Genomic DNA, 17,835 nt, shown 5'->3' with positions numbered 1-17,835 from the left:
CAGGAGAATGCCACAATTATTTTTATTTTTCTTTCTGGATTTTATGTTCTTGCAAAGCCATCCAGACATGATTGATATGCCATGAAAAATTATAGTTTTAATTTTTTCCCTTAATATAAGTTCTTAGCTGATAGCCTTGTCCCTATATTTAACTTTTTCTGATTTATTTCTGGTTGAACCACATTTAATCCATCGTGTAGTCTTTAAGGTAAGATATATTAATTGCTTATTTACGAAGCTGTAGTAAAACCTTCAAATATATTATTTACATATATCCAGAATTTTTGATTTCTAATTTCATCTGTTTTCTTCATAATGGTGTGAAAAATAATTCAAAGAAGTTTCTGATTTTTTTTTCCAAAAGATGATTTAAGGCCACAGAAATTTTATTTCTGAAGATTAAAATTTTAAAAGTTTCCTGAAAATGGCAAATGTGTGGCAGGAAGAAGATTTTGATGGAAGAAGCACATAGTCCAAATAGGAATTAAGGTATGGCAGGGTTTTATTTTGAGCATTACCAATTCTATAACATAAAATATTTGTGAGGAAATCACTTTAAGCCAGAAGTTCAAATCCAGTTTTGATACTGTAATATTTGATCATGGAAATATATATGGAAGTCATTTATATAAAATATGTTTCGGGTTACTTTTCCCATTAATATTCAATATACATGTTCTTTTAACAATGAATGATTTCTGAGTAATTGCAAATCATTTGGATATTTCTCATTTCTGCCAGTCCATGGAACTGGTAAACATATTTGATGGGTGATGTCAAAATTTCTGTTAGTCTTAGCTAACTGTTTAAATTCTACCTTGCAACTAAGTGGGTGCATAAATAAGTAACCACAAATAATAGAGACTGCCATTCGTTGTAACTGCCATTCGTATGCTCAATCTTCTAGAGTTTATCTAGTTCTTCATGTGTTCTAAACCCATATGGTAAAGTTGGTAGTTCCATATCCCCAAGGCATGATTGCATCTTCTTCTGACATAAATATTTTAACATAATAGCCATAGTACTTAAATTAGAATATTGTTAATTACTTGTTTATATATCTGTATCCTCACCCCTCCTCATCTGCATGATAAGCTGTGAGCTACTCTTAGGGAAATTGTCTATGAAGGAACTTTACGTATTACTCCCTCAATAACTAAATAATATGCTGTTTAAAACAAACATCTGGATCAATGGTGATACAGACATCTTAGTTTGGAAGTTTTAACAAATGCTGAAATTGACTCATGTTAATAATAATATTCATTAACATTCACTGAGGACTTGCCATACGCTAAGCACTGGCTAAAACCTTTGCATGTCAGATCATATCTAATCTTCACAACTCTGTGTTAGGTACTATTATTAACCTTATTCTAAAGAAGAGGAAATAGATGCTTAGAGAAATTAGGTCACTTGTCCATGTCTGTCTGACTCCAGAGTTCAAGCTTATAACATTTTTCCTTCAGTCTGTTGAGCATTACTTACGTGATAATCAATTCAGTTGCCCCTGAACTCACCAGTGTCCAGGACATCTCTGGTGGGTTAATAAATACTGTTGTAGCTCCTAGGGCCACATTAAAGAATACTTCATTTAGTTATGCTAAGCTCACTGAACTTCTACATAGTAAATGTTTTCTGCATTCTAAGTGGCACTACAACCATTTTGTTTTTAAATGTACCCATACCATCAGGTTATGTTTCTTAACTACTGTTTATTACCTTCTGTTCTGGTAAAGAATTATTCTTTATAACAGCATCGCTTACTTAAGTGATGTGGGAGTTCTTATGGGGAACATCCAAAATTACACATTCTCTAGTCACTTAAGTCATTCAAAACTCTTAAATTTTTCTGAATAGTCTATGTTCTTCTTATAGCTCTGGGTTATTTTATATGTTGGTCCTTCTGCTTAGAGTATATTTCTCCTCTTAAAGAATGTAAAGAATGCTTACTCATTCTTTAATACCCAGATCAAATTTCACTCCCTCTTGAAGACATTCTTGTAACTCAAGCATTAGTCACAACTTTTTCTGTGACTACTTATTACATTGCACACATCTCTTTTCAGTACTGCCTATTATGGATATGTGTATCTGTAGCACTAACTATAAACTTGTCAGCGTAAGGAAGATGTCTTCTTTATCTTTGTGTGTCAAATATCTGCCAAGGAGTCATACACATATTAAATATTCTATAAATATAAAGTCTTGCAAATTCTTAACAATGTACTTTTGTAATAAGAGAGGAAATGTAATATAAAACTAAATACTAATATGTTACATGGTTATTTGATATTGTATTTAGCATGGATCTTTATATAATTTCCATTTATGTTTTATCCAAAATTATTCATAAACTAGTTGTCTCTCATGGCTAAAATGAAAATGAGATACAATTTCTTCTTGTTAATCTAGAAGACAGAATTATAGTAATCTTTATAAACACTCTCCACATAATCCCCTGCTCTAAGAACATCTGAAGGACCAATGATAAAATGTATATGTATATAAATATTAAATAGAAAAAAAAAGGTCTGCATGCTCAAAAACTAGATATAATTAGACAATAATCCCTATTTGGATTTTAATGCTCAGAACCTGTCATATACTTCACAGTGAAGTGCCCCAATTCTCACTCTTCTAAGTCCAAAAGCTTTACTAATTTTTAAAAATTTATTCTTTGAAATTTCACAAAATTAAAATCATGTCATAAGCCTTACTAATCTCCAAAGAGTATTATCATCATACTGGATTACATATGCCGGTAGAACTTATTTGAGTAACAGCTACGAGAAGCTTATAGGTACTTTTAAAAACACCTAAAAGCAGGTTTTTCTACTAATACTTCATGCTGTAGTTACAAGCAGAGACTCTTAAAATATATATTCAAGGCAGATATTAGAGACCTAAAGAAATTGGATGCTTCTAATGTAACTGTCTAAAAGTTAAAGTATACCCAATTTGCACTTCAAAATAGGTGTAATTTTCAGTTAGTGTCCTCTTATTCTGGCATCTATAGACATGCATTTCCGAGACAGAGAGAGAGAGGGAGGTTGAAAGAGAGAAAGAGGCTGAATGATAATATTAAACAACATTAAGTTTCAAATGGTCGTCTGGACGAGGACTGTAATGTACCATAATAGAAGTCTAATCCTGATAAGACATAGATTCGGTGATATTAAAAAATCATGGTTATGAATATCACCAATATACACACAGTAATGCATTTTCATTTTGAAAAATGATTTTTCACATAACTCAAATGTGTTCCTGTGAAGTGACTGACTTCAGGCCTCAGGTGAGTCAATGCGTGAAGACCAAGAGCTTGATGCTGATGACAAAAGCATATAATTAAAAGTTTGAAATCTTTTGCCTGTACTATACCTTTTCATCCAAGGCCTTGTGGTGTTCAAATAAAGATTTCAGTGCCTTGAGAACTTCAACTTCACTGGATACTCCTGAGGGGGACTGGGCTTGCCGTTTTACCACCGTCATTCTTAGTGATCTTTCATGTCGTGACACAAGGCACTCCAAATGCTCCAGTAACAGCTATTGGGTTTAAGGGAAAACACAATTATCTTATGGATGCAAGTCACCAATAATTATAAATCACTTCTACTTTAAAATATTACGGGCTTACGTAATATCTAATGATAACCTCGGGTTATACTACGGGTAGTAAAGAACCACAGACCTGTGTCAGCCGGGGCTCATAAAATACATTAAAGATAAATGGCATTTCAATCATATAACAAGTTACTGAATTTAAAAAGGTAATCTAAATGTTATGCATTCCCTTAGAAAGTTTAATAATTTCAGTATGGATTTAGTAGAAATAGAACACAACAAAATATGTATGATCCAATATGATGATTATTAAAGAACACTGCATGATGCATGATAATTTTTTCAAAAGTCATTTACATTTGGCTGTTTAGAACGCTGGAATTAAAGGAAATGAGCATAATCATTACTTTAAATCATTGCTTTAAATTACAGTGATGATCATTTGATTTTATTCACAATTACTCTTTAGATAATGTTATAAAAAAATAAATATGCAACCAACTGGAATACAGTAACTGAAATTCCTGATAGTCATTTTGGGAAAAGGATTTAGGAACATAATTTCTAGACTGTCTATGTTGAAACCTATATCTTCCAGAATAGTCTCTGGAGCTGTGACGCAGGTGAGAGGAAAGTCCAGAGAAGAGATGTCAGGCTGTTTCGGTCTCTACACTCTTACTTTGCCAGAGAAGTTCTGCTTTTAAATATTTTGTGAATTAAGGCTTCGCATTTGTTTTCATTTTAAAAGGGAGTTTTACTGCTAAAACCAAAGATACATGAGAAGAAAAACAGAAACTGCTGGGTTATTTTCAGTCTATTGCAATTTTACCGGTGAAGAAGCACATAGAACTGGTAAGTTTTGTAGAAGAGACCTTCAGAATAGTAAAAAGCATAAGTTAAAAAGTGGTGTCTATTAATGCAAAATAAAGCAGAAATTACCCAAACAAAAGAAAAATGCAGATATACAGTACTGGGGATGGAAAAAAATAAAGAAAACAATTTATTTTTTCTCAGAGCTTTTTCTAAAGCTTAAACTGCAATGAAAAATTTTGGTTTTCACAATACCACTATTAGATTCAGTGTCATGTATTAGTATCACATTTCTTAATGCCTAATAAGTTAATTTCTCAACATCCACTGTCACTAATTACAGTTCACAGTGTCAGAAAATTTATCCTGTTATTGGCACAAAGAACACAAATATCTGAGATCCTAAACTTATATAGGTCAATAGATAAGAGTCATATTTAAGAGTCAAAATAATATTAGTTTTTCAGTATGAAGATGACAATATTTTCAAAGAGCTTTCCTTTTTTTTAATCAATCTCTGATATTTATGGTATTTTACTCTGGATACATGTGTACATTAATTAAAGTCAAGCTGTTTCACATGAGTTATGGAGATTTGCATGAACTTAACCTTGCCTATTTTTCCAGCATCATCTTGTGTTAATCTTTCCCTGGCAATCTACGATCTGACCACAATGGCCTACTTTCAGCTCCTCAATATGCCAAGCCTTTGCCTGTGCTGTGCCCTCTACCTGGAATTCTCTTCCTTTGGCTCCTCATCTGGCCGGCTCTTTCTCATTCTTTGTCTCACCTTAAATATCACCCTCTCCTCAAGGCATTTGCTCACTACTCTATGTAAAGTAGGTCTTTCCTCTTCCCCGCCTCCGTAATTCTCTATTTCAGTCCCTTGCCTCTTTTCACAATGTATCATGATGTGTAATTTTTAAAAAGTAGTTTCACTAAATTTTATTCTATTCCCTAATTGGAATATAAGCTCCGTGAGGCACAGTGGCTGCCTTGATCCTTCTAATCCTCTCTGTATTTGGGTGTTTTCAGTTTCTGACATCTATAGGTATGCAATAAATATTTATTGTATGAATTTAAAAATGAATGAATGAAGTAAATTTTCCTGTGTGTATTCCTGCCTGTGTCAAAGTTAAACCTGTAGCCATGGTTAATTGTCATTATTTACTAAAAGCTGAGGCTAATCAACATTGCTATATACAATGTTTTATCTGGATAACTCACATAAAAAAACAAGCATTATAATACAATGAAAATTGTTTTTCTTAACTGAAAACTAGAGGTAGCTTGGTTTGTAGAATAAATACAGTAAATATTCTAGCATCTAATATTGCATGATACAGTATAGGATACAGAAACAATGATATATAATATTCACCCTCTAGGAAAAGAAACACAATGAGTATTATAATGAAGCTATGAAGGACGTCTATTACTAGTGACTACCTAAATCTATTGATCACACACTTGACATTTGGCAAGTTTCTCACATTGTGAATTTCACCTTTCCAACATAGAGTACAAAAAACTATAATTCTCAATCTTCTATGATACATGTTTTCTACTAATTACACACTCATGCAAGAAGTGAGGAGACAAGTTGGATGAAGGCATCCATTTTACTCAATGGGAATGGCAAAGGAATCATGATTTACTACTGAAAAGGAGAATCAGTCCCCTTACCAGCTTTGCAGTGAGTTTCTGGAAGTTGGTCCAGAAAGGTCGGGTTGCAGACTGTTTTTGCTAAGAATGTTTTAATATCCATTGAAAAGAACTGCCTGCTTAAACTAACTATAGTGAATTCTGTTGTGTGCATCTAAGCACGTGTTGATACTGAAGTCGCCAGGTTCTGTCTACCGCCACCTTTCCAGTGATAGTCATCTGCAATGGCCAGGGTCATTTCCCATTAATCTTTAAATACGTTAACTCCCTAATCATTGTCACTTTTTCCAACACAACTCCAGTCATAATTCTTGGTGATCTTTATTAATCATTTAGATGATTCCGCCAACATATTGGCCTCTCAACTGTTAGACCTCGCATACTTGAGTGGTCTCAATTTCCACACTATCTCAGTAACTCAAACACAGAGTTTTGCTGTAGAATTTGCTATTACTACTAAATACAACTTTTCCATAGTTTCAGTTTCTATCATCTAACTCAAAGATTGCTACATTTTAGCTCACCTGTTTAAGTGTTCAAACTCTAAAAATAATTCGATTTATAATCACTTTATCGTAGGAATTTGTTACTGCCCCTCCCCACATTCATAACTTCACCATCCTTACATGTCCCAGAGGGATCTAAATTCTATGAACTCACCTCCTATTCTTTTTCCTGCTCATTCCAGTATAGCTGCATTGACTTCTTTGCAATTTTTGTTTGTTTGTTTATTTTGGGGGTTTTTAAAAATTTTATTGAAACATAATTGATTACACATATTTGTGGGGTGAAGAGTTGAATATCAATACCTGTGTACAATGATCAAGTCAGTATAATTAGCATATTCATCATTACAAAAAATAGTTCTTTGAGTTAAAGACATTCCATCTCCTCTCTTCTAGCCATTTGCTAATATTCAGTAAATTAATATTAATTATAGGTGCCTAGCTCAACTGTACATCAGTAGAAATTTTTTCTAACTAGCTGTTTTGTGGCCATGAACCCATTTCTTGCTACCCTCCTCACTCTCCCATTTTCCTGCCTCTAGTAACCATGGTTCTGTTCTCTCCTCCTGAAAGTTCAATGTATTGTTATGATTGTTTCTTCCTTCCTTCCTTCCTTCCTTCCTTCCTTCCTTCCTTCCTTCCTTCCTTCCTTCCTTCCTTCCTTCCTTCCTTCCTTCCTCTTTCTTTCTTTCTTTCTTTCTTTCTTTCTTTCTTTCTTTCTTTCTTTCTTTCTTTCTTTCTTTCTTTCTTTCTTTCTTTCTTTCTTTCTTTCTTTCTTTCTTTCTTTCTTCCTCTCCTCTCTCTCTCTCTCTCTCTCTCTCTCTCTTTCTCTCTCTCTTTCTCTTACTTCTTATTTATTTTTTAGCTCCAACTTATGAGTGAGGACATACAATATTTCTCTTTCTGTGCCTGGCTTATTCACTTAACATAATTTTCTCCCAGCTCATCCATGCTGCTGTGAATGGCAGAATTCCATTCTTTTTTATGGCTGAGTAATATTCCATTGTGTAATATACCACATTTTCCAGTCATTTGTCAATGGACAATTAGGTTGGTTCCTTATCGTGGCTATTGTAAATAGAGCTTCAACAAACATGGGAGTGCAGGTATCCCTTCATGATGATTTCCATTCCTTTGGGTATATACCCAGTAGTGAGATTGCAGGATCATATGGTAGTTCTATTTCTAGTTGTTTGAGAAACTTCCATACTGTTTTCCATAATGGCTGTGCTAATTTACATTCCCACCAACAGTGTGTAGGGGTTCCCCTTTTATCACATCTTCATCAGCATTTGTTATTCTCTGCCTTTTTGATAATAGCTGGTCTGACTGGGGTGAGGTGATATCTCAATGTAGTTTTGATTTGCATTTCCCTGATGATTAGTGATGTTGAGTATTTTTTTCATATAGCTGTCAGCCATTTCTTTCTATTTTGAGAATTGTCTATTCAGCTTCTTTGCCCATTTTTAAATTGGATTATTTGGGGATTTTTTATTATTAAGTTGTTTGAGATTCTTGTATATTCTGTATATTATTGATCCCTTGTTGGATTTACAGTTTGCAAATATTTTCTCCCATTCTGTGGGTTGTCTTTTCACTCTGCTGATTGTTTCCTTTGCTGTGCAGAAGTTTTTTAGTTTTATATAATCCCATTTATTTTTTCTTCTGTTTTGATTTTTTGGAATAGTTTGAAAAGGATTGGTATTAATTCTTCTTCAAAGATTTGGTAGAGTTCAGCAGTGAAGCCATCCAGTCCTGGGCTTTCCTTTGCTAGGAAACTGCTGATTTTGCTTCTTATATATTAAATATATTAATATATATTAAATATATTAAATGTCCCCACATTAGGGCCTTTCCATTTGTTTTCTCTACCTAAAACATTCTCTTTCAGATATCTGCATGACCACCTCACTCCATCATCTTTTTCATGTTTTTACTCAAATATTACCCTTCAGTAAAGCTTTTCCTGATTACCTCCTGCACTTAATATCTCTTTCCCAGCTTTATTTTTCCTCCTTAGCATTTCTCCTTATTTAATATACTATTTTATACGTTTATCTCGTTTACTGTCTGTCTCCCAAAAATTAATGGTAAGATTCATAAGGAAAGAAAGTTTATTTCTATTTTGTTCATTGCTGTATCTTCAGTGCCTTGAAGACTGGCACAAAGTAGATGCTCATATATATTTATTGAATGAATAAATGAATCCTAATTAACCCAATAGTTTGTAGGTTTATGGGAAACAACTCTTCAGAGAAATGAGAATCTCATAGATTTGAGGTCTATAATGATTCACTCTGTAGTCTCTAATGAGACCTGAATAGATTTGACAGCAGTAATAGTCAGATTAATACCAAAAGAAGGGACATTGTCTTCCATACTACATAGAGGTGCAATAGGTACTTAAGTAATCATCTGAGCTCTCTTGAAATGGGTCGTCTGTGAAAATAAGACTTTGATGGGCTGAGTCATAGTGACAAAAGACCATTTTGAAGAGCATGAAGAATATAAAGACAATGAGGGAAGGTGGATGCTTTGAACTGCACTGAAGAGTTTAAAGAAAGAAAATGAGAAGCTTAAGGTTTTAAATTCTAGATCAAGGCTCAGTTAGAGAACCCAAGAGTTGCTGTGGTTGCTAATTATAGCCTCTTATTGAGGTCTGAAGATATAACAGAAAGAAGATAGAGTTTGATCTAAGAGAGGTCACTGAAGTACAATGTATGATGAATTCATAGCCTTTTCAGGTGTCTCATACGGAAATTTTGCCACCACTCTGAAGAAAAACAAAAGAGGTACCCAAGAACTAGAAAAAGGGCCTTTGGAAAAATTTAGATGTGTCTGAGTTATCTTTATACACCAAATCCCAGTGAATCTCCCTGCTTCTCTAATGAGGTCAGTCCTACTTACCTTAATGACCATGTAATGACTGTACTTAAAGCAATTCTCTCACAAAAGGGTGTCACATTTTATGACTTCTGAGTCTAGCTCTAAAAGGCCAGGCAGCTTCTACCTGGCTCACTGGAGCATTTGCCTTTAGAGCCTTGAGCTATCATCTAAGAAGTCTGCTACTCTGAGACCACTGTGCTGGAGAGGCCATATACAGGTTCTCTTGTTTAAAATTCCAATTGAGCCTGCTTGTCCTTCTGCCATTCCACCTCAGGTGACAGACATGAAAATGAAGAAGCCATCTCATGAGCAGATCTTTCTGCATCCAGATATTTGAGTCACCCCTTGCAAATGGTGTGCTAGAGCTGGCCTAGTCAGGGTGTGAGAGCTGATTGTTAATTTTCAGGAATTTTGTGAGCTGGTAATTGAATGTACTCTTTAGAACTCAAATTATATTTATAATTAAATAATTAAATGAAATATATTTCAAAAGATAGTAAGCACTCAAAATGTATCAATTTTTAATTATTTTATTATATTTCACTATTATCTATCTCCTTGTGTGATTTACTTCTGTTATACCTAAAAGGTAGAAATATCATATAATGTTTCAGTGCCATGCATCTTTTCCAAATCTGCATCCATTGACATCATATTGGTAGCTTGAAATCAGCCATGGTGGGTGTATTTACACCACAGAAATTGGCAAACACTATAGATCAGTGCTTTCTATTTTATTTTTCTAACAAAATAAATCATTTGTCAGCACATTACTGTCATTAGTCATCCAGTCATTCCAGCTGATACCTCAAATGCTGTAGAGCAGAGAAGGGCCATCCACACTGTTCCCCTTCTCAATCCCTGATCCACAGAGCCTAGGAGCATAATAAAATGTTGTTCTGTGCTGTTAAGTGTTGGCATGGTTTGCTATGAGGCAATAGATAATCAGAAAACTTTTCATAAGAGGACCTGTAACCACTTAGCAGGATGACATTATTGAGGAAAAGAGAATAACAAAGTTTCTAGCTCTGAGCTCAGACTATTTCTTTGGTATCTACTATAGAAGAGACTTTCAATATGGTCAAAATGATTCACTCTGTGAATATCAGCCTATTTCCCTGGCCACTATAGTATTTGCTCAGTGAGCATAAAAGAGGAACCACGATTTCAGAGACAGTGGTTATTCATTATTCGGACAAAATGGGTTTCTCATGATTTTAGGGTTACCACCACTGCTGAATGGCCAAGTTGCTAGCTGCAGCCATCAAACTCGAGCCGCTGACAGGATACAACTATTCACTATTCAGGAGACCAACTATTCACCTTGAAGCAAGCATATTACATCAAACCCCTCCTATCAAGGAGAAGGCAGCCGTCTTTTTCTCACTGTAATAAACACAATTTCTGGATATGGATTTGTCTTCTTTAACGGCTACGCTTCTACTAGCAACACCATCTTACTGGATTTTTCTTACAGTGACCTTATCATATACAACATTACTTCTGACCAAAAAACTCATTTTATAGTGAAAAAAGGTAACGTAATTAATGGATGCTCCCAGGAATTCCTGTTTTCATCATACTATCTCATCACTCAGAAGCAACGGATCCTACACTATGGTTAAATGACCCAAGAAAGATTCTAATTCAAACTGGGAGATAACAAATTACTAGTTTGAAATGCTATCATCCTGGAAATAGTATATGCTCAGAATTAGTGATGGAAATAAAGTGTAAATTCTTTCTTGGAATACATATGGGTTCATATATGTAGGTCCAGGAATCAGGTTTAGAATTGGAATTTATAATTGCCAGCTAGGACCTTGTAACCAATTTGAGAAAAGAGGATCTTTCCTTTTCTGCAGTATCATATATACAATCTATATTAAATTATTCTTCCTTTTTTTTTTTTTTTTTTTTTTTTTACCATTTTTGGTATTTTATATTGGCTAGGTTGATTCCGATCAATACTAGTAGTAGTCCATAGTTTACAGAATACATAGATAGAACACATGCGATTGAGATTTAATGAGAGCAGAAATATACACACCTCAGAACCCTAGACATGTAGCTGAATTCAGTAACTAGAGTTATGGAATTTTATTTTTATTTTTTTTTGAGAAAAGGTGATTTTCTTTTTTTTTTTGTCTAAGAAATGTAGTTGTACTGTTGAGCAGACACATTTTGGTATTGCTGCAGTTTAGAATTTTAATAAGGAAAAAAGGTATAACAAAAAGTGGATTAGGGCCGAGCCCTTGGTGCACTTGGAAGAGTGCGGCGCTGGGAGCGCAGCGACGCTCCCGCCGCGGGTTCGGATCCTGTATGGGAATGGCCGGTGCACTCACTGGCTGAGTGCCGGTCACGAAAAAGACAAAAAAAAAAAAAAAAAAAAAAAAGTGGATTGTAGTGGAAATTTTTCATTTGTGACTGCTCAAAATCTTTTGAACCTATGCTCCATATTTGATAGTTCTCCACATCTGATAGAATCCCACCTTCCTAGTAGTACAGGATCTAAGAAACATTTCTTGGCCATGTTTACCACTAGGTGGCAGACATGTGACTTAAGAGAGTTGAGCAGAACCACCCACGTAGGGCTGAGTCTAAGGGGGGCCAGAGCAGGAAGCATGCTGGACTTGGGGATCCATTTTGCTGACACAGGTAGTGGCAGAGGTTGCGTGTTTCTGGAATTTGGATGTGAGAAAAACTTACAAGGCTAAGGAATGTGGTCCTAGCAACTGTGCCTGGAAGCTCAGTTTAGAGATTTCTTAAATGTCTTAATTAATGTCTTCTTGATTAAAACAGCTAAGCTGTACTCTGTTTTGTGCAATTAGTAACTCTCATCTACATAATAATGAAAACCAAATGTGCTTTATTAATATAATCAGACTCCTTAATGGCTGAACAACTTAAATTATCCTGAATTCTCCTCAATACCTGGGAAAATGTGTTTAACACATGTTTAATACTTGTTTGATTGCAATATGTGAATGGCCATCAATCCTATGTTGGAATTCGCTTTAAGTGACTACAGACTACACAGGTATATACACACATTCATAATACATACACACACACATCACACCTCTTTGGGAATTTTTTGGACTAAGTTCTGCTTTGCAAAACGAGATGGTCTAGGTAATCTAAGTCTTTTATTTAACTATGATTCTGTAAGAGTTTCTAAAGCTATTATACCTTCCTATTAGATCTGAAATCAATACAACCCGGTATACAATTATTTTTAGTTACAAATGGCATTCAAGTAGAAATATATACAGCTCTGTGGACTAATTTGGCGACTGTAATATTGTAATAGAGCACAACATTAATATCTGAAAATGAAAACATTTATACTGTGTTGCTTTCATGCTCAGCCCACTCAACATTCTTTACCCTCAAATATTATTTCTCATGCACGTGCTTGATTATCACATTGTTGGTAGGACATATGTTCATTTTGTATTGTATCCATCATATTCTATCATAACATTTTTCTACAGGAGTATACATACACACATGTAGTATCTTCATCTGCTTTCAACTGCTAATGTCTTCCTTTTCTGAATTGGATTGTGTTTTCTACTTACTGAGGAAATATGTTCAGAGGATATTAATAACTTTTGTAGGAAGAGGTTTGTCAAAAACAGGAAATTTTTCTTTATTAATGACAGATGTCTAATTATATGTGAACATATATTAATATAATTTGTTTGCCTCAAAACAAAAGTAAGGGCATAGTAAGGAATGTCTCATATGCAATTGAGTCTTTCTCTTTTAATTTATGACCCATGAGATTAAATCACAGGATTATTATTTATAACTGATGTTAAGACTAGCTCTCAAAACCATAGCTTCTTTCTCAAAGTCATACAGTAGATATATTCTAAAACATTATCAACAGTATAAGCCATCCTTTGAGATCCTTAGCCATAAAAACAGTTGAAACATTTCCAACAACAAAAATATTCTCCACTGTGATATTGATAGGTAATAACTATATTAAAATTCCCAGTTTTCCTTTACCTTTTCATTAATTCAGATAATTTTGATAAGTTTTATTGACAAATTTGAGTATGTTGAAGTAACACCAGGATTGTTATTTTCTGTAAATATAGCTTGCCTAAGTATGGTCAGAAGAGTTTTAGGAATAAATTGTGTTCCATCATTTTTCATACATTTTTATTATTTTTTTTATTTTTATTTTTTAAATTTTATTTTGTCGATATACAATGTGGTTGATTATTGTGGCCCATTACTGAAACCTCCCTCCCTCCTCCCTGTCCCCCCTCCCACGCAACAATGTCCTGTCTGTATGCTTGTCGTGTCAACTTCAAGGAATTGTAGTTGTTATGTCTTCTTCTCCCTCCTGGGTTTTTTTTAAAATTTTTGTATGTGTGTTTGTGTGTGAATTTATTTATTTATTTTTAGCTCCCACCAATAAGTGAGAACATGTGGTATTTCTCTTTCTGTGCCTGACTTGTTTCACTTAATATAATTCTCTCAAGGTCCATCCATGTTGTTGCCAATGGCAGTATTTCATTCGTTTTTATAGCTGAGTAGTATTCCATTGTGTAGATATACCACATTTTCCATATCCACTCATCCGATGATGGACATTTGGGCTGGTTCCAACTCTTGGCTATTGTAAAGAGTGCTGCAGTGAACATTGGGGAACAGGTATACCTTCGACTTGATGATTTCCATTCCTCTGGGTATATTCCCAGCAGTGGGATAGCTGGGTCATATGGCAGATCTATCTGCAATTGTTTGAGGAACCTCCATACCATTTTCCATAGAGGCTGCACCATTTTGCAGTCCCACCAACAATGTATGAGAGTTCCTTTTTCTCCACAACCTCGCCAGCATTTATCGTTCAGAGTCTTTTGGATTTTAGCCCTCCTCACTGGGGTGAGATGGTATCTCAGTGTGGTTTTGATTTGCAATTCTCGAATGCTGAGTGATGTTGAGCATTTTTTCATGTGTCCATTGGCCATTCGAATATCTTCCTTAGAGAAATGCCTACTTAGCTCTTTTGCCCATTTTTTAATTGGGTTGCTTGTTTTTTTCTTGTAAAGTTGTTTGAGTTCCTTGTGTATTCTTGATATTAATCCTTTTTCAGATGTATATTTTGCAAATGTTTTCTTCCACTCTATTGGTTGTCTTTTAACTCTGTTAATTGTTTCTTTTGCTGTGCAGAAGCTCTTTAGTTTGATATAATCCCATTTGTTTATTTTTCCTTTGGTTGCCCATGCTTTTCGGGTCATATTCATGAAGTCTGTGTCCAGTCCTACTTCCTGAAATGTTTCTCCTATGTTTTCTTTAAGAAGTTTTATTGTTTCAGGGTATATATTTAATTCTTTAATCCATTTTGAGTTGACTTTAGTGTATGGTGAAAGGTATGGGTCTAGTTTCATTCTCCTGCATATGGATATCCAGTTCTCCCAGCACCATTTGCTAAAGAGGGAGTCTCTTCCCCAGTGTATAGGCTTGGTGCCTTTGTCAAAGATCAGATGGCTGTAGGTGTGTGGGTTGATTGCTGGATTCTCTATTGTATTCCATTGGTCAGTGTGTCTGTTTTTATGCCAGTACCATACTGTTTTGGTTATTACAGCTTTGTGGTATAGTTTAAAGTCAGGTAGTGTTATGCCTCCAGCTTTATTTTTTTTTGCTCAGTGTTGCTCTGGCTATACATGGTCTTTTGTTTTTCCATATAAATGTCTGGATAGTTCTTTCCATTTCTGAGAAAAATGTCATTGGAATTTTGATGGGGATTGCATTGAATTTCTATATCACTTTGAGTAATATGGACATTTTCACTATGTTGAGTCTTCCAATCCAAGAGCATGGGATATCTTTCCATCTTCTTGTATCCTTTCTAATTTCTCTCAACAGTGGTTTGTAGTTCTCATTATAGAGATTTTTCACATTCTTGGTTAACTCAATTCCTAAGTATTTTATTTTTTTGGTGGCTATTGTAAATGCGGAGGCTTTCTTGATTTCCCTTTCTGCATGTTCACTATTGGAGAATAGAAATGCTACTGATTTTTGTGTGTTGATTTCATATCCTGCTACTGTGCTGAAATCATTTATCAACTCCAAGAGTTTTTTTGTAGAGGCTTTAGGCTGTTCGATATATAGGATCATGTCATCTGCAAACAGGGACAGTTTGACTTCATCTTTTCCAATCTGGATGCCCTTTATTTCCTTCTCTTCTCTGATTGCTCTGGCTAGTACTTCCAACACTATGTTGAATAGGAGTGGTGAGAGTGGGCATCCTTGTCTAGTTCATGTTCTTAAAGGAAAAGCTTTCAGCTTTTCCCCACTCAGGATGATATTGGCAGTGGGTTTATCATATATGGCTTTAATTATGTTGAGATAGTTTCCATCTATACCTAACTTATAGAGGGTCTTTGTCATGAATGAATGTTGAATTTTATCAAATGCTTTTTCAGCATCTATAGAGATGATCATATGGTCCTTGTGTTTGATTTTATTAATATGGTGTATCACATTTATTGATTTGCGTTTGTTGAACCAACCTTGCATCCCTGGGATGAATCACACTTGATCGTGGTGAATAATTTTTCGTATGTGTTGCTGTATTCTGTTTGCTCGTATTTTAGTGAGGATTTTTGGATCTATATTCATACATTTTTAACAGTATGAAAATATAGAACGATAAAACTTTTTTGTATGTTTCTGTAAATATCCACTTAATTTTTGAGATTTTGATTTTTGTATAATCATGAATTATATTAGGATGATTTTATTTGGATATTTTTGATTTAATTTCTTGAAGCAGCTGGATTTAAGAGCAATCTAGTGTTTAATTTGATTTCTTTCATTCACTCATATTTTTGGGAATTTTTTGGACTAAGTTCTGCCTTAGAAAAAAAGATTTAGGTAATCTAAATCCTTTATTTTAGTATGATTCAGTAAGAGTTTCTGAACTATACACCTTCCTGTTAAACCTGAACTCAGTGTAACGTTGTGTACAATTACCTGGGGACCAGGTCTTTCTGTAGTGACAAAGTGATACATGGCAATAACTTTCAACTCTGACATTAAAATACATACCTAGCCCATTAATTTCTATGTAACTGATAAAAAATAAATTAGGATTGAATTACAGAAAATTCAACAAACTCTGCTCTTCCCTAAACATAATCCCTTTGCATCAGATATGATTTCTAGGTGGCACACAAATAGGATGCATCATTTATAGCCATGTGGACTGTGGCAAGTTACTTACTACCTGAATTAAATAGGGACAATGAAATTGCTCAGATGGTAAAGTGAGTTAAACATGCAAAATATTTAGAAAAACGTTTAGCACTTAATCAATGTTAACTATTATATTATCATTGGGTGCGTACATATTTATGATTGTTATGTCTTCTTGATGGATCAGTCCTTTTATCATTAAGTAGTGTCCCTCATTGTCTCTTTTTATGGTTTTTAGTTTAAAGTCTATTTTGTCAGATATAAGAATAGCCACTCCAGCTCGTTTTTCTTTTCTGTTTGCATGGTAAATCTTTTTCCATCCTTTCACTCTTAGTCTGTGTGAATCTTTATGTTTGAGGTGGGTCTCTTGTAGGCAGCATATAGTTGGGTCCTGCTTTTTGATCCAGTCAGCCAGTCTGTGTCTTTTAATTGGGGAATTTAAGCCTTTAACATTAAGAGTTGTTATTGAAAGGTGTTGATTTATTCCTAGCATTTTATTGGTTGTTTGGTTGTCTTAGGTGTCTTTTGTTCCTTGCTTTCTGATTGACTGTTTGGTTTCTTTGTTTGTTGGTTCCTTAGGTTGTAGATAGTGTTTTTGTTAGCTTGTTTTCTCTTCATGAATGCCATTTTTATTGTACTAGCGGGTTTAGATTTTTCTTAGGTTTTTATGAAGCCTATGAAGCAAACATCATCCTGATACCAAAACCAGGTAAAGATATAACCAAAAAAGAAAACTACAGGCCGATATCCTTGATGAATATAGATGCAAAAATCCTCACTAAAATACTAGCAAACAGAATACAGCAACACATACGAAAAATTATTCATCACGATCAAGTGGGATTCATCCCAGGGATGCAAGGTTGGTTCAACATACGCAAATCAATAAATGTGATACACCATATTAATAAACTCAAACACAAGGACCATATGATCATCTCTATAGATGCTGAAAAAGCATTTGATAAAGTTCAGCACTCATTCATGACAAAGACCCTCAATAAGTTAGGTATAGAGGGAAAGTATCTCAACATAATTAAAGCCATATATGCCAAACCCACTGCCAATATCATCCTGAATGGGGAAAAGCTGAAAGCTTTTCCTTTAAGAACAGGAACTAGACAAGGATGCCCACTCTCACCACTCCTATTCAACATAGTGTTGGAAGTACTAGCCAGAG

At 34.5% G+C, this 17,835-nt stretch overlaps 1 protein-coding gene across 8 annotated transcripts in view; it reads right to left on the bottom strand.

Annotated features, from left to right (window-relative positions):
* PPFIA2 (PTPRF interacting protein alpha 2) overlaps window positions 1-17,835 on the bottom strand; it is a 488,437-nt gene that overhangs the window by 176,063 nt on the left and 294,539 nt on the right. For all 8 annotated transcript variants that reach the window (XM_063075430.1, XM_063075426.1, XM_063075422.1 and 5 more), the window contains one exon: window positions 3,385-3,549. In XM_063075430.1, the coding sequence (XP_062931500.1) occupies window positions 3,385-3,549 (165 nt within the window). The remainder of the gene's footprint in view (window positions 1-3,384; window positions 3,550-17,835) is intronic.

Source organism: Cynocephalus volans, chromosome 12 (genome assembly GCF_027409185.1).
Source record: "Cynocephalus volans isolate mCynVol1 chromosome 12, mCynVol1.pri, whole genome shotgun sequence".
In the NCBI taxonomy this organism is placed as follows: domain Eukaryota; kingdom Metazoa; phylum Chordata; class Mammalia; order Dermoptera; family Cynocephalidae; genus Cynocephalus; species Cynocephalus volans.
Note: the sequence above shows the minus strand (reverse complement) of the source record. Positions and strands in the feature narration are given on the sequence as shown.